General features: G+C 50.4%; 2 protein-coding genes across 2 annotated transcripts in view; one reads left to right on the forward strand and one right to left on the reverse strand.

Annotated features, from left to right (window-relative positions):
- Positions 1 to 576: 576 nt before the first annotated feature.
- Positions 577 to 3,489, reverse strand: LOC119962542 (cytochrome b-c1 complex subunit 9). The gene is made up of 2 exons (XM_038790454.1): positions 3,137 to 3,489; positions 577 to 869 (listed from the first exon to the last, which is right to left on the reverse strand). Exons 1-2 carry the CDS (start codon positions 3,274 to 3,276, stop codon positions 821 to 823), a joined length of 189 nt encoding a protein of 62 aa, XP_038646382.1. The 5' UTR covers positions 3,277 to 3,489; the 3' UTR covers positions 577 to 820.
- A 108-nt stretch (positions 3,490 to 3,597) lies between these two features.
- The window catches only part of zmat5 (zinc finger, matrin-type 5), a 35,366-nt gene continuing 25,222 nt past the window's right edge, over positions 3,598 to 13,741 (forward strand). Inside the window, exon 1 of the mRNA XM_038790453.1 lies at positions 3,598 to 3,876. Within this exon, the coding sequence (XP_038646381.1) occupies positions 3,750 to 3,876 (127 nt within the window). The 5' untranslated portion in view covers positions 3,598 to 3,749. The remainder of the gene's footprint in view (positions 3,877 to 13,741) is intronic.

Consider the following 13,741-nt stretch of genomic DNA (forward strand, 5'->3'; position numbering starts at 1 on the left):
CAGGGATAGGGTGGAGGTGTGGGCTTAGCTTGGACGCTCTTTCCAAGGACCGGTGCAGACTCGATGGGCCAAATGGCCTCCTTCTGCATTGTAAATTATATGATTCTATATGATATGATGTATGACATTTTTTTTTTTTTTTTAAACAGACGGGAAAGAATAAGCCACAACTTGTATTTAGATAATGACTCAACAAAATAAAACATCCTGAAGTGCTTTACAAGTGTTAAATAAAATTTGACACCTAGTCACACAAAGAAATTAAGCCAGATTACCCAAAGCTTGGCGAAGTGGGAAATAGGTAGGTAGGTTTTAAAGAGTATCTTCAAGGAAGGAGAGAAAGGTGTAGGAATGGAATTTTAAAATGTGGCCATGTGAATATAACCCCAGAAAAATTATCCGAGTAATTTTTAAAATATATTAAATACTAAAAAACAAAATTAGCAGATATTTGCATTAAGAGGAACGTATGCAATGGTAAGACTCAATTGGAAACAAATCCTCTGAATGAAAGAAAAATAAATCTTTGTTCTCATGTACTTGCCTTTTGTTTAGTGATCAACATGGACAAAATGATTACAGGCAGAACAATGGTTGCAAATTTATTAGATCTTTATATCTTGCAATAATCATTTTCAACAAATGAGCTCAAGCATTTGTTCAGTTACAGTAACGATCCATTTTTCAGGGATTGAGGTGAAATAATCGCTCAACAGTCTGATAACATTAAGAGTCCTGGTGAATGGCATTGTAATGCTGGGCTGTTTAACAGGAGCAACATTCCAGGAGATGGAAAGCATCATGCAATATGGAATTCTATTTATTCTTCCTCACTTCTCATAATTGTGTTTGATGTGTTTCCAGAGTTTCTGCAAATAGAGAAAACATTTCACCAAATCAGTTTCTCACCTCACTTATCACCAAAGTAAAACATTAATTTGACCATCAGCTTTGTAACAGAAAACATGAACTAGATGCAACAATGACACGAATAAAATTACTATAGATTTAAACTTTATTTTTCTATTCCAATTCAGAGATTTGGAACGGAAAATTTGTGTAGGCAGTGCAGTCATTTATAGCTCCTCCTTTCTCTCTGAGGTATCTTTACCCATCAGATAGGTATGCAGAACTTGCCAAACCAACAAGCAATGCCACAGATCTAAGTTGTGCTTTAATGAGGACCAGGGTTCTATCCAGGCCCTGGGTCACCGTCTGTGTGGAGTTTTCACATTCTCTGTGACTGCGTGGGTCTCACCCCCACAAACCCAAAGATGTGCAGGGTAAGTAGATGGGCCATGCTAAATTGGAAGAAATAAAGAATTGGGTACTCTAAATTTAAAAAAAATTGTGCTGTAGCAATATATGCCCCAGGCTTTAACATTTTTCACAGCTGGGATCCAGTCACCTTCACTTTTAGAGTAGCAAGGCATTGTATCAGTCAATTACGTCAATAGAAGGCTTCTTGGAATAAACAATTCAAGTAGCAATTTGAGACAGACAGGTCTTATAGGTCAGAAATTTGAGGCAAATGTATCTTTTTCATACTCAATTTTATGTAGCAGCTTACATCCCTCTCAGACATCTCAAAAACACTTCATATGAAACTATACTTCAATGTAATTTATTGTATGTGTAAGGAAACACATTGACCACTTTGCATAAAGCAAGATCCCAAAACAAAAAATGAGCAACCAACTAACAGGCTTTTCATGGTCAGGATATTCTTCCTCTGGAGATAGCCAAAACAGAACAGGCCGATTGAACCTGGTTTTAACCCACTTCAGCAGCTCAATGAACAGGACATTGCTTCAGTGCAGCACTGGAGTGTCAGCATGTCTCAGTCACAAATCAGGACTTGGGGCTTAAATGAAAATACTCTGCTTCTGAACATTGCTGAAATGGAAAAGGACAAGAAAAATAAACAATTTTTTGACAAAAGTCATCCAGACTCGAATCGTTAGCTCCCTTTTCTCTCCACAGATGCTGTCAGACCTACTGAGTTTGTCCAGTATTTTCTGTTTTGGTTCAGATACGAGCATCGGCAGTAATTTGCTTTTAAAAATAAATCATCGATGACAGCAGGAGCAGTTAACAAGGATCAAGAAAAATGGGCAATCTACCATAAAGGGGTTGGTTTAGCACAGTGGGCTAAATAGCTGGCTTGTGATGCAGAACAAGGCCTGCATCAATTCCCGTACCAGCCTCCTCGATGAGGCGCCGGAATGTGGACAACATGGGGCTTTTCACAGTAACTTCATTGAAGTTTACTTGTGACAATAAGCAATTATTATAAAAGTTAGAGCAAGTGTTAAAATCAATAGGTAAAGATATGAAGCAAATGACAAAAATAACAAAGAAATTTGAAGTCATGAAGGTTAAAAGAGCAAAATGAAACACCATCTCCAAAGAAATTCAGTGTTGTAAGAGAAAGAAAAACAGAATGTCTAACTAAGCCTGGTTCAATCAAATAAATTTGTCAAGTAAATGGATCCCCAAATCCCCAAACCATTGTGAGAACATCATCACAAGAACCACAACAGTTCAAAGACTGACCACCTTCTCTGGGCAATTAGATAAATGCAATAAATCCAGCCTTTCCACAATAATCTAAGTCAATGATCTAAGTAAAACTAGCTGTTTTTAAAAGACAGAACTGAACCTAGTTAAACATATCCTCGAGGAAACAATGAGAAGGTCAATAATAAAAGTAAATCTCTAATCTAGCTTGTCAGGCCACTGCCACCACGGCTATCAACCGATGAAGGTTCTATTACATTATTGCGCAAGAATTAAAAATACAAATCCCAATTTCACCTGACACTGTATTTGGCAGTTGAGGATCGAGAGGTGGGCAAGCTCACATGACATGGCACTGGCTGCAAAGTTCCCTTCACTCTGAACAGCTCAAGTCATCGAGCCGTAAGCAGAATGTTGGGTATCTAATATAAAGAGAGAAATTGCTGGAAACATTCAGCCAGTTTAGCAGCGAGGGAGACAAAGACTTAGTGCTTCCGGCCGGTGACCTTTCATCAGAACAGTCCCGAGTGCGGCTCAGCCGGAGGGAACGAGCTGAAGGTGAAGCCTCGCCCTCCAGCCGGTCATCTTCCCGTAAACACCCCCAATACAGACTCACCCCTGATTCATGTGCTCAAACACAGCATCCCCGACCTGGTCGAACACCCTCTCGAAAAAGACGGCGCCCACTACAATGCTGAGCGCAAAAGTGGAGCTTCTCCTGAACACCATGTTGTAAACCTGCCTCAGCAGCGCCATCTTGTCTCCGCCGGCTGCTACGCACACCTCCTCTTGTAGCCCTCCGCCGGTCCTCCTCCAACTCCTCCGCCGCAAAATACCGCAGCCAAAGAAAATAACCTCCCGGGACCACTCCCAAATACACTGGCTCGCATCACACCAAAGACAAAATACACCTTCGATGGACAGAAACGAGCGAGCATGGAGTTATTTTGGACCTGTGTTTCGCGTATTAATACTGGAGGGTTATTTGCCACTCTTGAGGTAAAGGTGGTCTTTTGATCGGCAGATTCGCCGGTTGCTCGGGGTGAGTGTGACCCGGAGCGGCAGATTCGTCGGCTGCTCGGGCTGAGTGTGACCCGGAGCGGTAGATTCGCCGGTTGCTCGGGGGGTGAGTGTGACCCGGAGCGGCAGATTCGCCGGTTGCTCGGGCTGAGTGTGACCCGGAGTGGCAGATTCGCTGGTTGCCCGGGGTGACCGGGCCTGGGATCACGATGGGCAAAACCTATTTCTGTGATTATTGCGGCAGATCGTTTCAAGACAATCTCCACAACCGAAAGAAACATTTGCAAGGAGTTCAACATCAGAGGGCGAAGAAATTCTGGTTCGACTGTTTCCGAGGTAAAGTCAGTTTGTTCGCCGGGGGACCCTATTTATAGAAAGTTCTGGAATAACTTGTATGATGAACACCAGTGACAATTCACGAGAAAATGCGATTAAATCTCGTTCATTTAAAGCCCCGCGTATTGGGCAGCCTCAAAGTTTACCTGGAGTTTTAGGTTACCTGGAGTTTTAGGTAGGTCCTGTAATCGCAGTAAAGCATTGGAGAGTGTTGGTGAATGCAGTTTTTTCTGGAGATGACTAGTGATTGCATTTTTTCGATTATAATCTTTAAAATTCATAGATAGAGCATAGAACATTACAGCGCAGTACGGCCCCATATGTCTATCCAGTGACCACTTAAATGCCCTTAAATTTGGCGAATCTACTACTGTTGCAGGCAGGGCGTTCCACACCCCTACTACTCTTGTGTAAAGAAAGTGCCTCTGACATCTGTCCTATATTTACCACCCCTCAATTTAAAGCTATGTCCCCTCGTGTTGGTCATCACCATCCGAGGAAAAAGACTCTCACTGTCCACCCTATCTAACCCTCTGACTATCTTATATGTCTCTGTTAAGTCACCTCTCAGCCTTCTCCTCTCTAATGAAAACAACCTCAAGTCCCTGAGCCTTTCCTCGTAAGACCTTCCCTCTATACCAGGCAACATCCCAGTAAATCTCCTCTGAACCCTTTCCAAAGCTTCCACATCCTTCCTATAATGTGATGACCAGAACTGCACGCAGTACTCCAGGTGCGCCCGCACCACAGTTTTGTACAGCTGCAGCATGACCTCGTGGCTCCGAAACTCAATCCCCCTACTGATAAAGGCTCGCACACCATATGCCTTCTTAACAGCCCTATTAACCTGGGTGGCAACTTTCAGGGATTTATGTACCTGGATGCCGAGATCTCTCTGTTCATCTACACTACCAAGAATCTTGCCATTAACCCAGTACTCTGCATTCCTGTTACTCCTTCCAAAGTGAACCACCTCATGCTTTTCTGCATTAAACTCCATCTGCCACCTCTCAGCCCAGCTCTGCAGCTTATCTATGTCCCTCTGTAACCTATAACATCCTTCAGCACCATCCACAACTCCACCGAACTTCGTGTCATCTGCAAATTTATTAACCCATCCTTCATAGAATTTACAGTGCAGAAGGAGGCCATTCGGCCCATTGAGTCTGCACCGGCTCTTGGAAAGAGCACCCCACTTAAGCTCACACTTCCAATCTATCCCCGTAACCCCATCTCCCCTTTTCGGACATTAAGGGCAATTTAGCCAATCCACCTAACCTACACATCTTTCGACTATGGGCGGAAACTGGAGCACCCGGAAGAAACACACACAGACACAGGGAGAACGTGCAGACTCCACACAGACAGTGAACCTGGGATCCTAGAGCCGGGATTCTCCGAGCCCGCGCTGGGTCGGAGAATCGCTGGTGGCGCTGGAAATTCCCCCCCCCCCGCTCCGACGCCGCAACGACCCAGTGTCAGGCCATTCATTGTCAAATTGCTCCTTCCAAAGTGTATAATGTCACACTTTTCAGGGTAAATTCCATCTGCACATTTTTTTTAAATATAATTTTTATTGGAATTTTTTACAGAAAATATAATACATAACGACAAACAATGAAATGCAACAAAATAACCCATAATAACTGTAACACCCCCAATATCGTATCGACGCATTATCACATCCCCCCCACTCCCCCCACCCACTCCCAACAACATACTTTAAAAATAAATTAAACCTTAAATAAACGAAACAACACAGTCATTCGTCCGCCCACCACCCCCTTCCCCCTCCCCCCCACCCTTCCACCCACCCCCACCCCCCCTTTCCCCCCCCCCCCCCCCCCCTCCCCCCCCCCCCCCCCCCCCCCCCAGCCCCCCCCACCCCCCCCCCCCCCCCCCCCCCCCCCCCCCCCCCCCCCCCCCCCGCTCCCCCGGGTTGCTGCTGCTCTGTCCCTGTACCCTATCGTTCGAGCCAGACAATTCGAGGGAAAGGTTGCCCACGCCTAAGAACCCTTGTAACCGATCACCTCTCAGGGCTGAATTTGACCTTCTCTAGCTTAATGAAACCCGCATGTCATGATTCCAGGGTCTCCACGCTTGAGGGCCTCGCATCCTTCCATTGCAGCAAGATCCTTCGCCGGGCTACTAGGGACGCAAAAGCCAGCACACCGGCCTCTTTCTCCTCCTGCACTCCCGGCCCCACCCCAACCCCAAACATCGCGAGTCCCCATCCTGGCTTGACCCTGGATCCCACCACCCTCGACACTGTCTTCGCCACCCCCTTCCAGAACTCCTCCAGTGCCGGGCATGCCCAGAACATATGGGCATGGTTCGCTGGACTCCCCGAGCACCTGACACACCTGTCTTCACCCCCAAAGAACCTACTCATCCTCGTCCCAGTCATGTGGGCCCGGTGCAGCATCTTGAATTGGATGAGGCTAAGCCGCGCACACGAGGAGGAAGAATGAACCCTCTCCAGAGCATCAGCCCATGTCCCGTCTTCGATCTGTTCCCCCAGTTCCCCCTCCCACTTAGCTTTCAGCTCCTCTACTGACGCCTCCTCCGCCTCCTGTATAACCTTGTAGATATCAGATATCTTCCCCTCTCCGACCCAGACCCCCGAAAGCACCCTGTCGCTCACCCCCCTCGTGGGAAGCGAAGGGAATCCCTCCACCTGCCGCCTAGCAAATGCCTTTACCTGCAGATACCTGAACATGTTCCCCGGGGAGAGCCCAAATTTCTCCTCCAACTCCCCCAGGCTCGCAAACCTCCCATCAATAAACAGGTCCCTCAGCTGTCTGATGCCCGCTCTGTGCCAACCCTGAAATCCCCCATCAATGTTCCCCGGGACGAACCTATGGTTCCCCCTTAACGGAGCCTCCATCGAGCCCCCCACTTCTCCTCTATGTCGCCTCCACTGCCCCCAAATCTTGAGGGTAGCCACCACCACCGGACTCGTGGTATACCTCGTAGGAGGGAGCGGCCACGGCGCCGTTACCAGGGCCCCCAGGCTTGTATCTCCGCAGGATGCCCTCTTAATCCGTTTCCATGCTGCCCCCTCCCCCTCCATTACCCACTTGCGCACCATCGACACATTGGCCGCCCAATAATACCCCGAGAGATTGGGTAACGCCAGCCCCCCCCATCACCCCGCTCCAAGAAGACCCTCTTCACCCTCGGGGTCCCATGCGCCCAAATAAAGCTCATGATGCTGCTCGTAACCCTTCTAAAAAAGGCCCTAGGGATAAAGATGGGCAAACACTGAAAAAGGAACAAGAACCTCGGGAGAACGGTCATTTTGACGGACTGCACTCTACCCGCCAACGATAGCGACACTATGTCCCACCTTTTAAATTCCTCCTCCATCTGCTCCACCAGCCTGGTAGAATTAAGCTTGTGGAGAGTCCCCCAACTCCTGGCCACCTGCAACCCCAGGTTACTGAAACTCTTCACTGCCCTCTTAAATGGGAGTCTCCCAATTCCCTCCTCCTGATCACCCGGGTGTACTACAAATACCTCACTCTTGCCTAAATTTAACTTATAGCCCGAGAAGCCCCCAAATTCCGCTAACAGCTCCATCACCCCCGGCATTCCCCCTTCTGGATCCGCCACATACAACAGCAGGTCGTCCGCATACAGCGATACACGATGTTCCTCCCCACCCCGCACCAGACCCCTCCATCTCCCTGACTCCCTCAACGCCATAGCCAAAGGTTCAATCGCCAATGCAAAGAGCAAGGGGGACAGGGGGCACCCCTGCCTGGTCCCACGGTAGAGCCTAAAGTACTCCGATCTCCTTCCATTGGTAAATACACTTGCCATCGGAGCCGCGTAGAGCAGCCTCACCCATTTGATGAATCCCTCCCCGAATCCGAACTGCTCCAGCACCTCCCACAGGTACCCCCACTCAACTCTATCAAACGCTTTCTCCGCATCCAGCGACACCACTATCTCCGCCTCCCCCTCCACTGCCGGCATCATAATAACATTTAGCAGTCTCCGCACATTCGTGTTCAGCTGCCGTCCCTTGATAAATCCTGTCTGATCCTCGTGTATCACCCCTGGCACACAGACCTCTATCCTGGTGGCCAGGATCTTCGCCAGCAACTTAGCGTCAACATTGAGGAGCGAGATAGGCCTGTATGATCCACACTGCAAGGGGTCCTTATCCCGCTTCAGGATCAGAGAGATCAGTGCCCGCGACATCGTCGGGGGCAAAGCCCCCCCCCTCCCATGCCTCATTGAAGGCTCGCACCAACAGGGGGCCCACCAGATCCGCATACTTTTTATAAAATTCCACCGGGAACCCGTCCGGCCCCGGCGCCTTACCTGACTGCATTTGTCCAATCTCCCTGACTAGCTCCTCCAACTCTATCGGCACCCCCAGCCCCTCTACCAGCTCCTCTTGAACCCTTGGGAAACATAGCCTGTTCATGAAGCTCTCCATCCCCCTCTCCCCATCGGAGGTTCTGACTGGTACAGTTCCTCGTAGAAGTCCCTAAAGACCCCATTTACTTCTGTCCCCTTCTGCACTACATTCCCACCCCTATCCGTCACTCCACCAATTTCCCTAGCCGCATCTCGCCTGCGGAGCTGATGCGCCAACATCCTGCTCGCCTTCTCCCCATACTCATATACCGCGCCCTGCGACCTCCTCCACTGTGTCGCCGCCTTTCTGGTGGTCAACAAGTCAAATTTGGCCTGCAAACTACGCCGTTCCCCCAGCAACCCCTCCTCCGGTGCCTCCGCGTATCTCCTGTCCACATCCAGGAGCTCCCCCACCAGTCTCTCCCTCTCCTTCCTCTCCCGTCTTTCCCTATGGGCCCGGATGGAGATCAGCTCCCCCCGGATCACTGCTTTCAGAGCCTCCCAGACCATCCCCACCCGGACCTCCCCCGTGTCGTTGGTATCAAGATACCCCTCAATACTTCCCCGGACCCTCCTACACACCTCCTCATCAGCCAGCATCCCCACATCCAGGCGCCAGAGCGGGCGCTGGTCCCGCGCCTCCCCCATCCCCAGATCAACCCAGTGCGGAGCATGGTCTGAAATCACTATGGCCGAATACTCTGCATCCTGCACCTTCGGGATCAATCCCCTGCTCAGGACGAAAAAATCTATTCGGGAATAGACCCTATAGACATGGGAGAAAAAGGAATACTCCCGTGCTCTCGGCCTCCCAAACCTCCAGGGATCCACCCCTCCCATCTGGTTCATAAACCCCCTCAGCACTTTGGCTGCCGCCGGTCTCCTACCCGTCCTTGATCTGGACCGGTCCAGTGGGGGATCCAGCACTGTGTTAAAGTCTCCCCCCATGATCAGGCCCCCCGCCTCCAGGTCCGGAATGCGGCCCAACAAGCGCCTCATGAAGCCGGCATCATCCCAATTCGGGGCATATACATTAACCAGCACCACCGTCTCTCCCTGCAGCCTACCCTTCACCATAATTTATCTGCCCTCCTTGTCCGACACCACCTCAGCCGCCTCGAACGCCACCCTCTTCCCCACCAGAATCGCCATCCCCCGGTTCTTCGCGTCCAATCCTGAGTGAAAAACCTGCCCCACCCACCCCTTCCTCAGACGAACCTGGTCCGCCACCATCAAGTGGGTCTCCTGGAGCACAGCCACATCCGCCTTCAGCCCCTTCAGATGAGAAAATACCCTAGTTCTCTTAACCGGCCCATTCAGCCCCCTCACATTCCAGGTAATCAGCCGGATCAGAGGGCAACCTGCTCCTCTTCCCCCGCCGGCTAGCCATAGCTTATCGACTGCTCGCCCCAGGCCAGCTCGCCCCGCCTGACCCGTTCCCCATGGCGATAACGCCTCTCCTCTACCCCCCCGGCCCACACCAGCTCCTTCCTGGCCATTCCAGCAGCAACCCGGTATCCCCCCCCCCCCCCCCCCCCCCCCCCCCGCAAGGCTAGGACCCCTCCTAGCCGCGACGCACCCTCCATGGTACTTCCGTGAGTCAGTTGACTTCTGCTGACCCGGCAGCTCCCGCCAAAACCCATCTCCTCCCGGCATGGGGTCATCCCCCTCTTGCCACACCTCCTTGGCACCGCTTCAGCGGGGGAAAGAAAACCAGTGAAGGACACGCCCCCACCTCCAGCTCCGCCCCCCCCCCTGCCCCGCAGCGCGGACATCCAGAGGAAAGCCCGCGCTTTCACACTGCCACACCCCACCCTTCTGACGCAGCTCCTCAAAATCCAGTTTCACCCCAGCCTCGTACAGAAGAGAACATATAAAGCACATACCCCCAAAGTTCCCCACATACCCCACACCCATACCCAACTGACAAACCCACCCGGAAACAGAGCAAAAAGAAAACCAGCATAAAAATAACACCTGTCAAAATTGAAGAACAGCATCAGCGAAAACAGCAACGGCCATAGTGTGTCCCCAGACCCTAGTTCGAGTCCAGCTTCTCCGCCTGTACAAAGGCCCACGCCTCCTCCGGGGACTCGAAGTAGTGGTGCCGGTCCTTATATGTCACCCACAGACGCGCAGGCTGCAGCATTCCAAATCTGACCTGCTTGGCATGCAGCACCGCCTTCGTCCGGTTGAACCCGGCCCGCCGCTTTGCCACCTCCGCACTCCAGTCCTGGTAGATTCGCACCACCGAATTCTCCCACTTGCTGCTCCTCTCTTTCTTGGCCCAGCGCAGCACACACTCCCGGTCACTAAATCGATGGGACTGCACCAGCACCGCCCGCGGGGGTTCATTTGTCTTAGGCCTCCTGGCCAGCACTCTGTGAGCTCCCTCAAGCTCCAGGGGAAAATGGAAGGACCCTGCTCCCATCAACGAGCTCAACATCGTGGTCACGTACGACGGGAGATCCGACCCCTCCAGCCCCTCCGCCAGGCCCAGGATCCTCAAATTCTTTCGCCTCGTGCGAACGTCCAGCTCCTCCAAGCGGTCTTGCCACTTTTTGTGAAGTGCCTCGTGCAACTCCACTTTCCCCACGAGGACCACGGCCTCCTCCTCCCGCTCAGCGGCCTGCTGCTGCAACTCCCGAATAGACACCTCCTGGGCCGCCTGTGTCCCAAGCAGCTTGTTTGTAGTTGCATTCAGGGAGTCCAGCAACACAGCCTTCAGCTCCACAAAACAGCGCAGAAGAGAGGCCTGCTGCTCCTGCGCCCACTTCCACCAGTCCTCGGGTGTTCCGCCGGCCGCCATTTTGTCTTTCTTCCCCTGCTTTTCTTGGGGAGCTGCTGCAGCTTTTTCCTTTGCCCCACTCCGGGTCAGCACCATAAATTATGGGGAATGCTCCTCTAGACACCTTCCCCCACTGGGATTCGTCGAGACAGCGTCGACTGCTGCTAGAATTCAGCTTTCATAAAGGCCCTCAAGTCAGCTTGAGAAATCTGAGCTGGCCCTTCCCCCGCCTGCCTGCTTGTAGAGGCTTATGTCTGCTGCTGCTTCAGCCCAATCTTGGCATGTTTCTGAGGGTCTGATAACCAAGAAACATACTATTCCTGGGGGAAAGTACTCCACGAACATTCACCTACGCCTTTTCATCGAAATTCCAACCCATGCCGCCCAAAAAAGAGCTCTTTTCTATAACCTTGGGCAGGAGCTGCCTCTGTGTGCTCACTCACTCCATGCTGCACACCGGAAGTCCCCATCTGCACATTTGACCATCCCGTCTATATCTTCCTGGAACCCAAGATACTCAACCTTGCTGTTAACCACCTGGGCAATCTTTGTGCCATCTGCAGACTTACTGATCCTACCCTCCCACATAGTCATCTAGGACAAATCATAGGGGTGCCAACACAGATCCCTGTGGTATGTCACTGAACACTAACTTCCAGTCACTAAAGCAGCCGTCTGTCATGAATGAAATGAAATGAAAATCACTTATTGTCACAAGTAGGCTTCAAATGAAGTTACTGTGAAAAGCCCCTAGTCGCCACATTCTGGCGCCTGTTTGGGGAGGCTGGTACGGGAATTGAACCATGCTGCTGGCCTGCCTTGGTCTGCTTTAAAAGCCAGCTCTTTAGCCCTGTGCTAAACCAGCCCCCTGTCATTACCTTCTGTCTCCTACAGCTAAGCTAATTTTGAATCCACCTTCTAAAATGATCCTGTGCATTTGCCTTCTTTACAAGTCTCCTTGTGGGACCTTGTCAAAGGCACTACTGAAATCCATAGAAAATACATCGACTGCACTACTCTCATCTGGACACCTGGTCAACTCCTCAAATACTTTAATTAAATTGTTTGGGCATGACCACCTTCTGAAAAACCCCTGCTGACTGTGGTTGATTGAACCTTGCCTCTCCAAGTGGAGAGAGAGTCTCTCCTTCGTAATTTTTTCCAATACTTTCCGTACTGCTGACACGAGACTCACTGATCTGTAGTTTCCTGGCTTATCTCTACAACCCTTTTTAAATAGTGGAACCACATTAACTGTTCTCCAGTCCTCTGGCATCTTCCACTGGCCAGAGAGGAATTCAAAATTTGGGTCAGAGCCCCTGCAATCTTCTCCCTCACCTCCCACAGCAGCCTGGGACACAATTCACCCAGACCTGGCGATTTGTCTACTTTTAAGCCTACCAGCACCTCAAATACCTTAGATGTGATTTTATGGCCGCGCTGTGCCCGAAAACCAGCGTAGCATAGCATGGCCGAATGAAGCCGGGAGACCCGTTTCCGTGATTTACCTGGCTCGCAATGCCTCGCGAGATCTAATTCGATCTCACGAGACGTTGTGATGTAAGTCCCGCCCATTGTGGGTGGGAGCACTTTTTAGCGAATTTGCATATTGAAGTCAGACAACTAGTCTTGAGGAAGTAATGTTCAATACTGGTCTCCACAAAGGGGGATCAGATGGAACTGCACTTGTGAGGGGTCTCCCAGGGGATCGGAGGACCCCAGGTGCATGAACTTTGGGCAGCTATGTGCGGCCTTGGCCACACGTTCCCTGCTGTGGCCCCCTACCTAACACGAGTATAATTTTATAGCATTGTGCTTCTCGGCGTTGCGAGCGGCAGGAAACATGCGGCTAAATCCGTTCACTATGAGCCTTTGTTCCCATTTAGTTACATCCTGCCCCTTGTCACTCCATGTGTCAATTTGCTCAAGAGCCTCACAGTCTCCTTGTGTTCCATACCTGCATCCTCATTCTCTTTCATGAAGACAGATGTGAAGTATTCATTCAACACTAGTGTCCTCTGGCTCCACCCACAGAATGTCCCTTGGCCCGAATGGGCCCTACTCTTTCCCTGGTTGACCTCTTCCCATTGATATACTTGCAAAATATCTTGGGATTTCCCCTACTTTTACCAGCCAGAGCTTTCTCATATCCTCTCTTTGCTCTCCTAATTGCTTTCTTAAGTTCAAGCCTGCACTTTCTATACTCCACTAATGCCTCTGCTGATTTGGTCCCCTGGTACTTTATAAAAGCACCTCTTTTCCTTCTCATCATATCCTGAATATCTCTGGTCATCCATTGTTCACTGGGCTTGTTACTCTTTCCTATCACCATAGAGGGAACATGTTGGGCCTGTACCCTCCCCATTTCCTTTTAGAACGTCATTCCCACTGCTCTTCTGTATATTTCCCTATAAGTAACTCCTTCCCAGTCTATCTTGGCCAGATCCTGGCTTATTTTATTAAAATCCGCTCTTTCCCCCCCCCCCCCACCCCCCAAGATCTAAAACCATTTTTTGCAACTTGTCTATTTGTTCATAACAAGCTTAAATTGTACCATGTTGTGATCACTATCATTAAGATGCTCTTCCACCAACACCTCAACCACCTGTCTGGCTTCATTTCCCCAGAATTAGGTCCAGCACTGCACCATCCCACTACACATTGATCTAAAAAGGTCTCCTGCATACATTTTAAGAACTCCACTCC

Source organism: Scyliorhinus canicula, chromosome 1 (genome assembly GCF_902713615.1).
Source record: "Scyliorhinus canicula chromosome 1, sScyCan1.1, whole genome shotgun sequence".
Taxonomy (NCBI): Eukaryota; Metazoa; Chordata; class Chondrichthyes; order Carcharhiniformes; family Scyliorhinidae; genus Scyliorhinus; species Scyliorhinus canicula.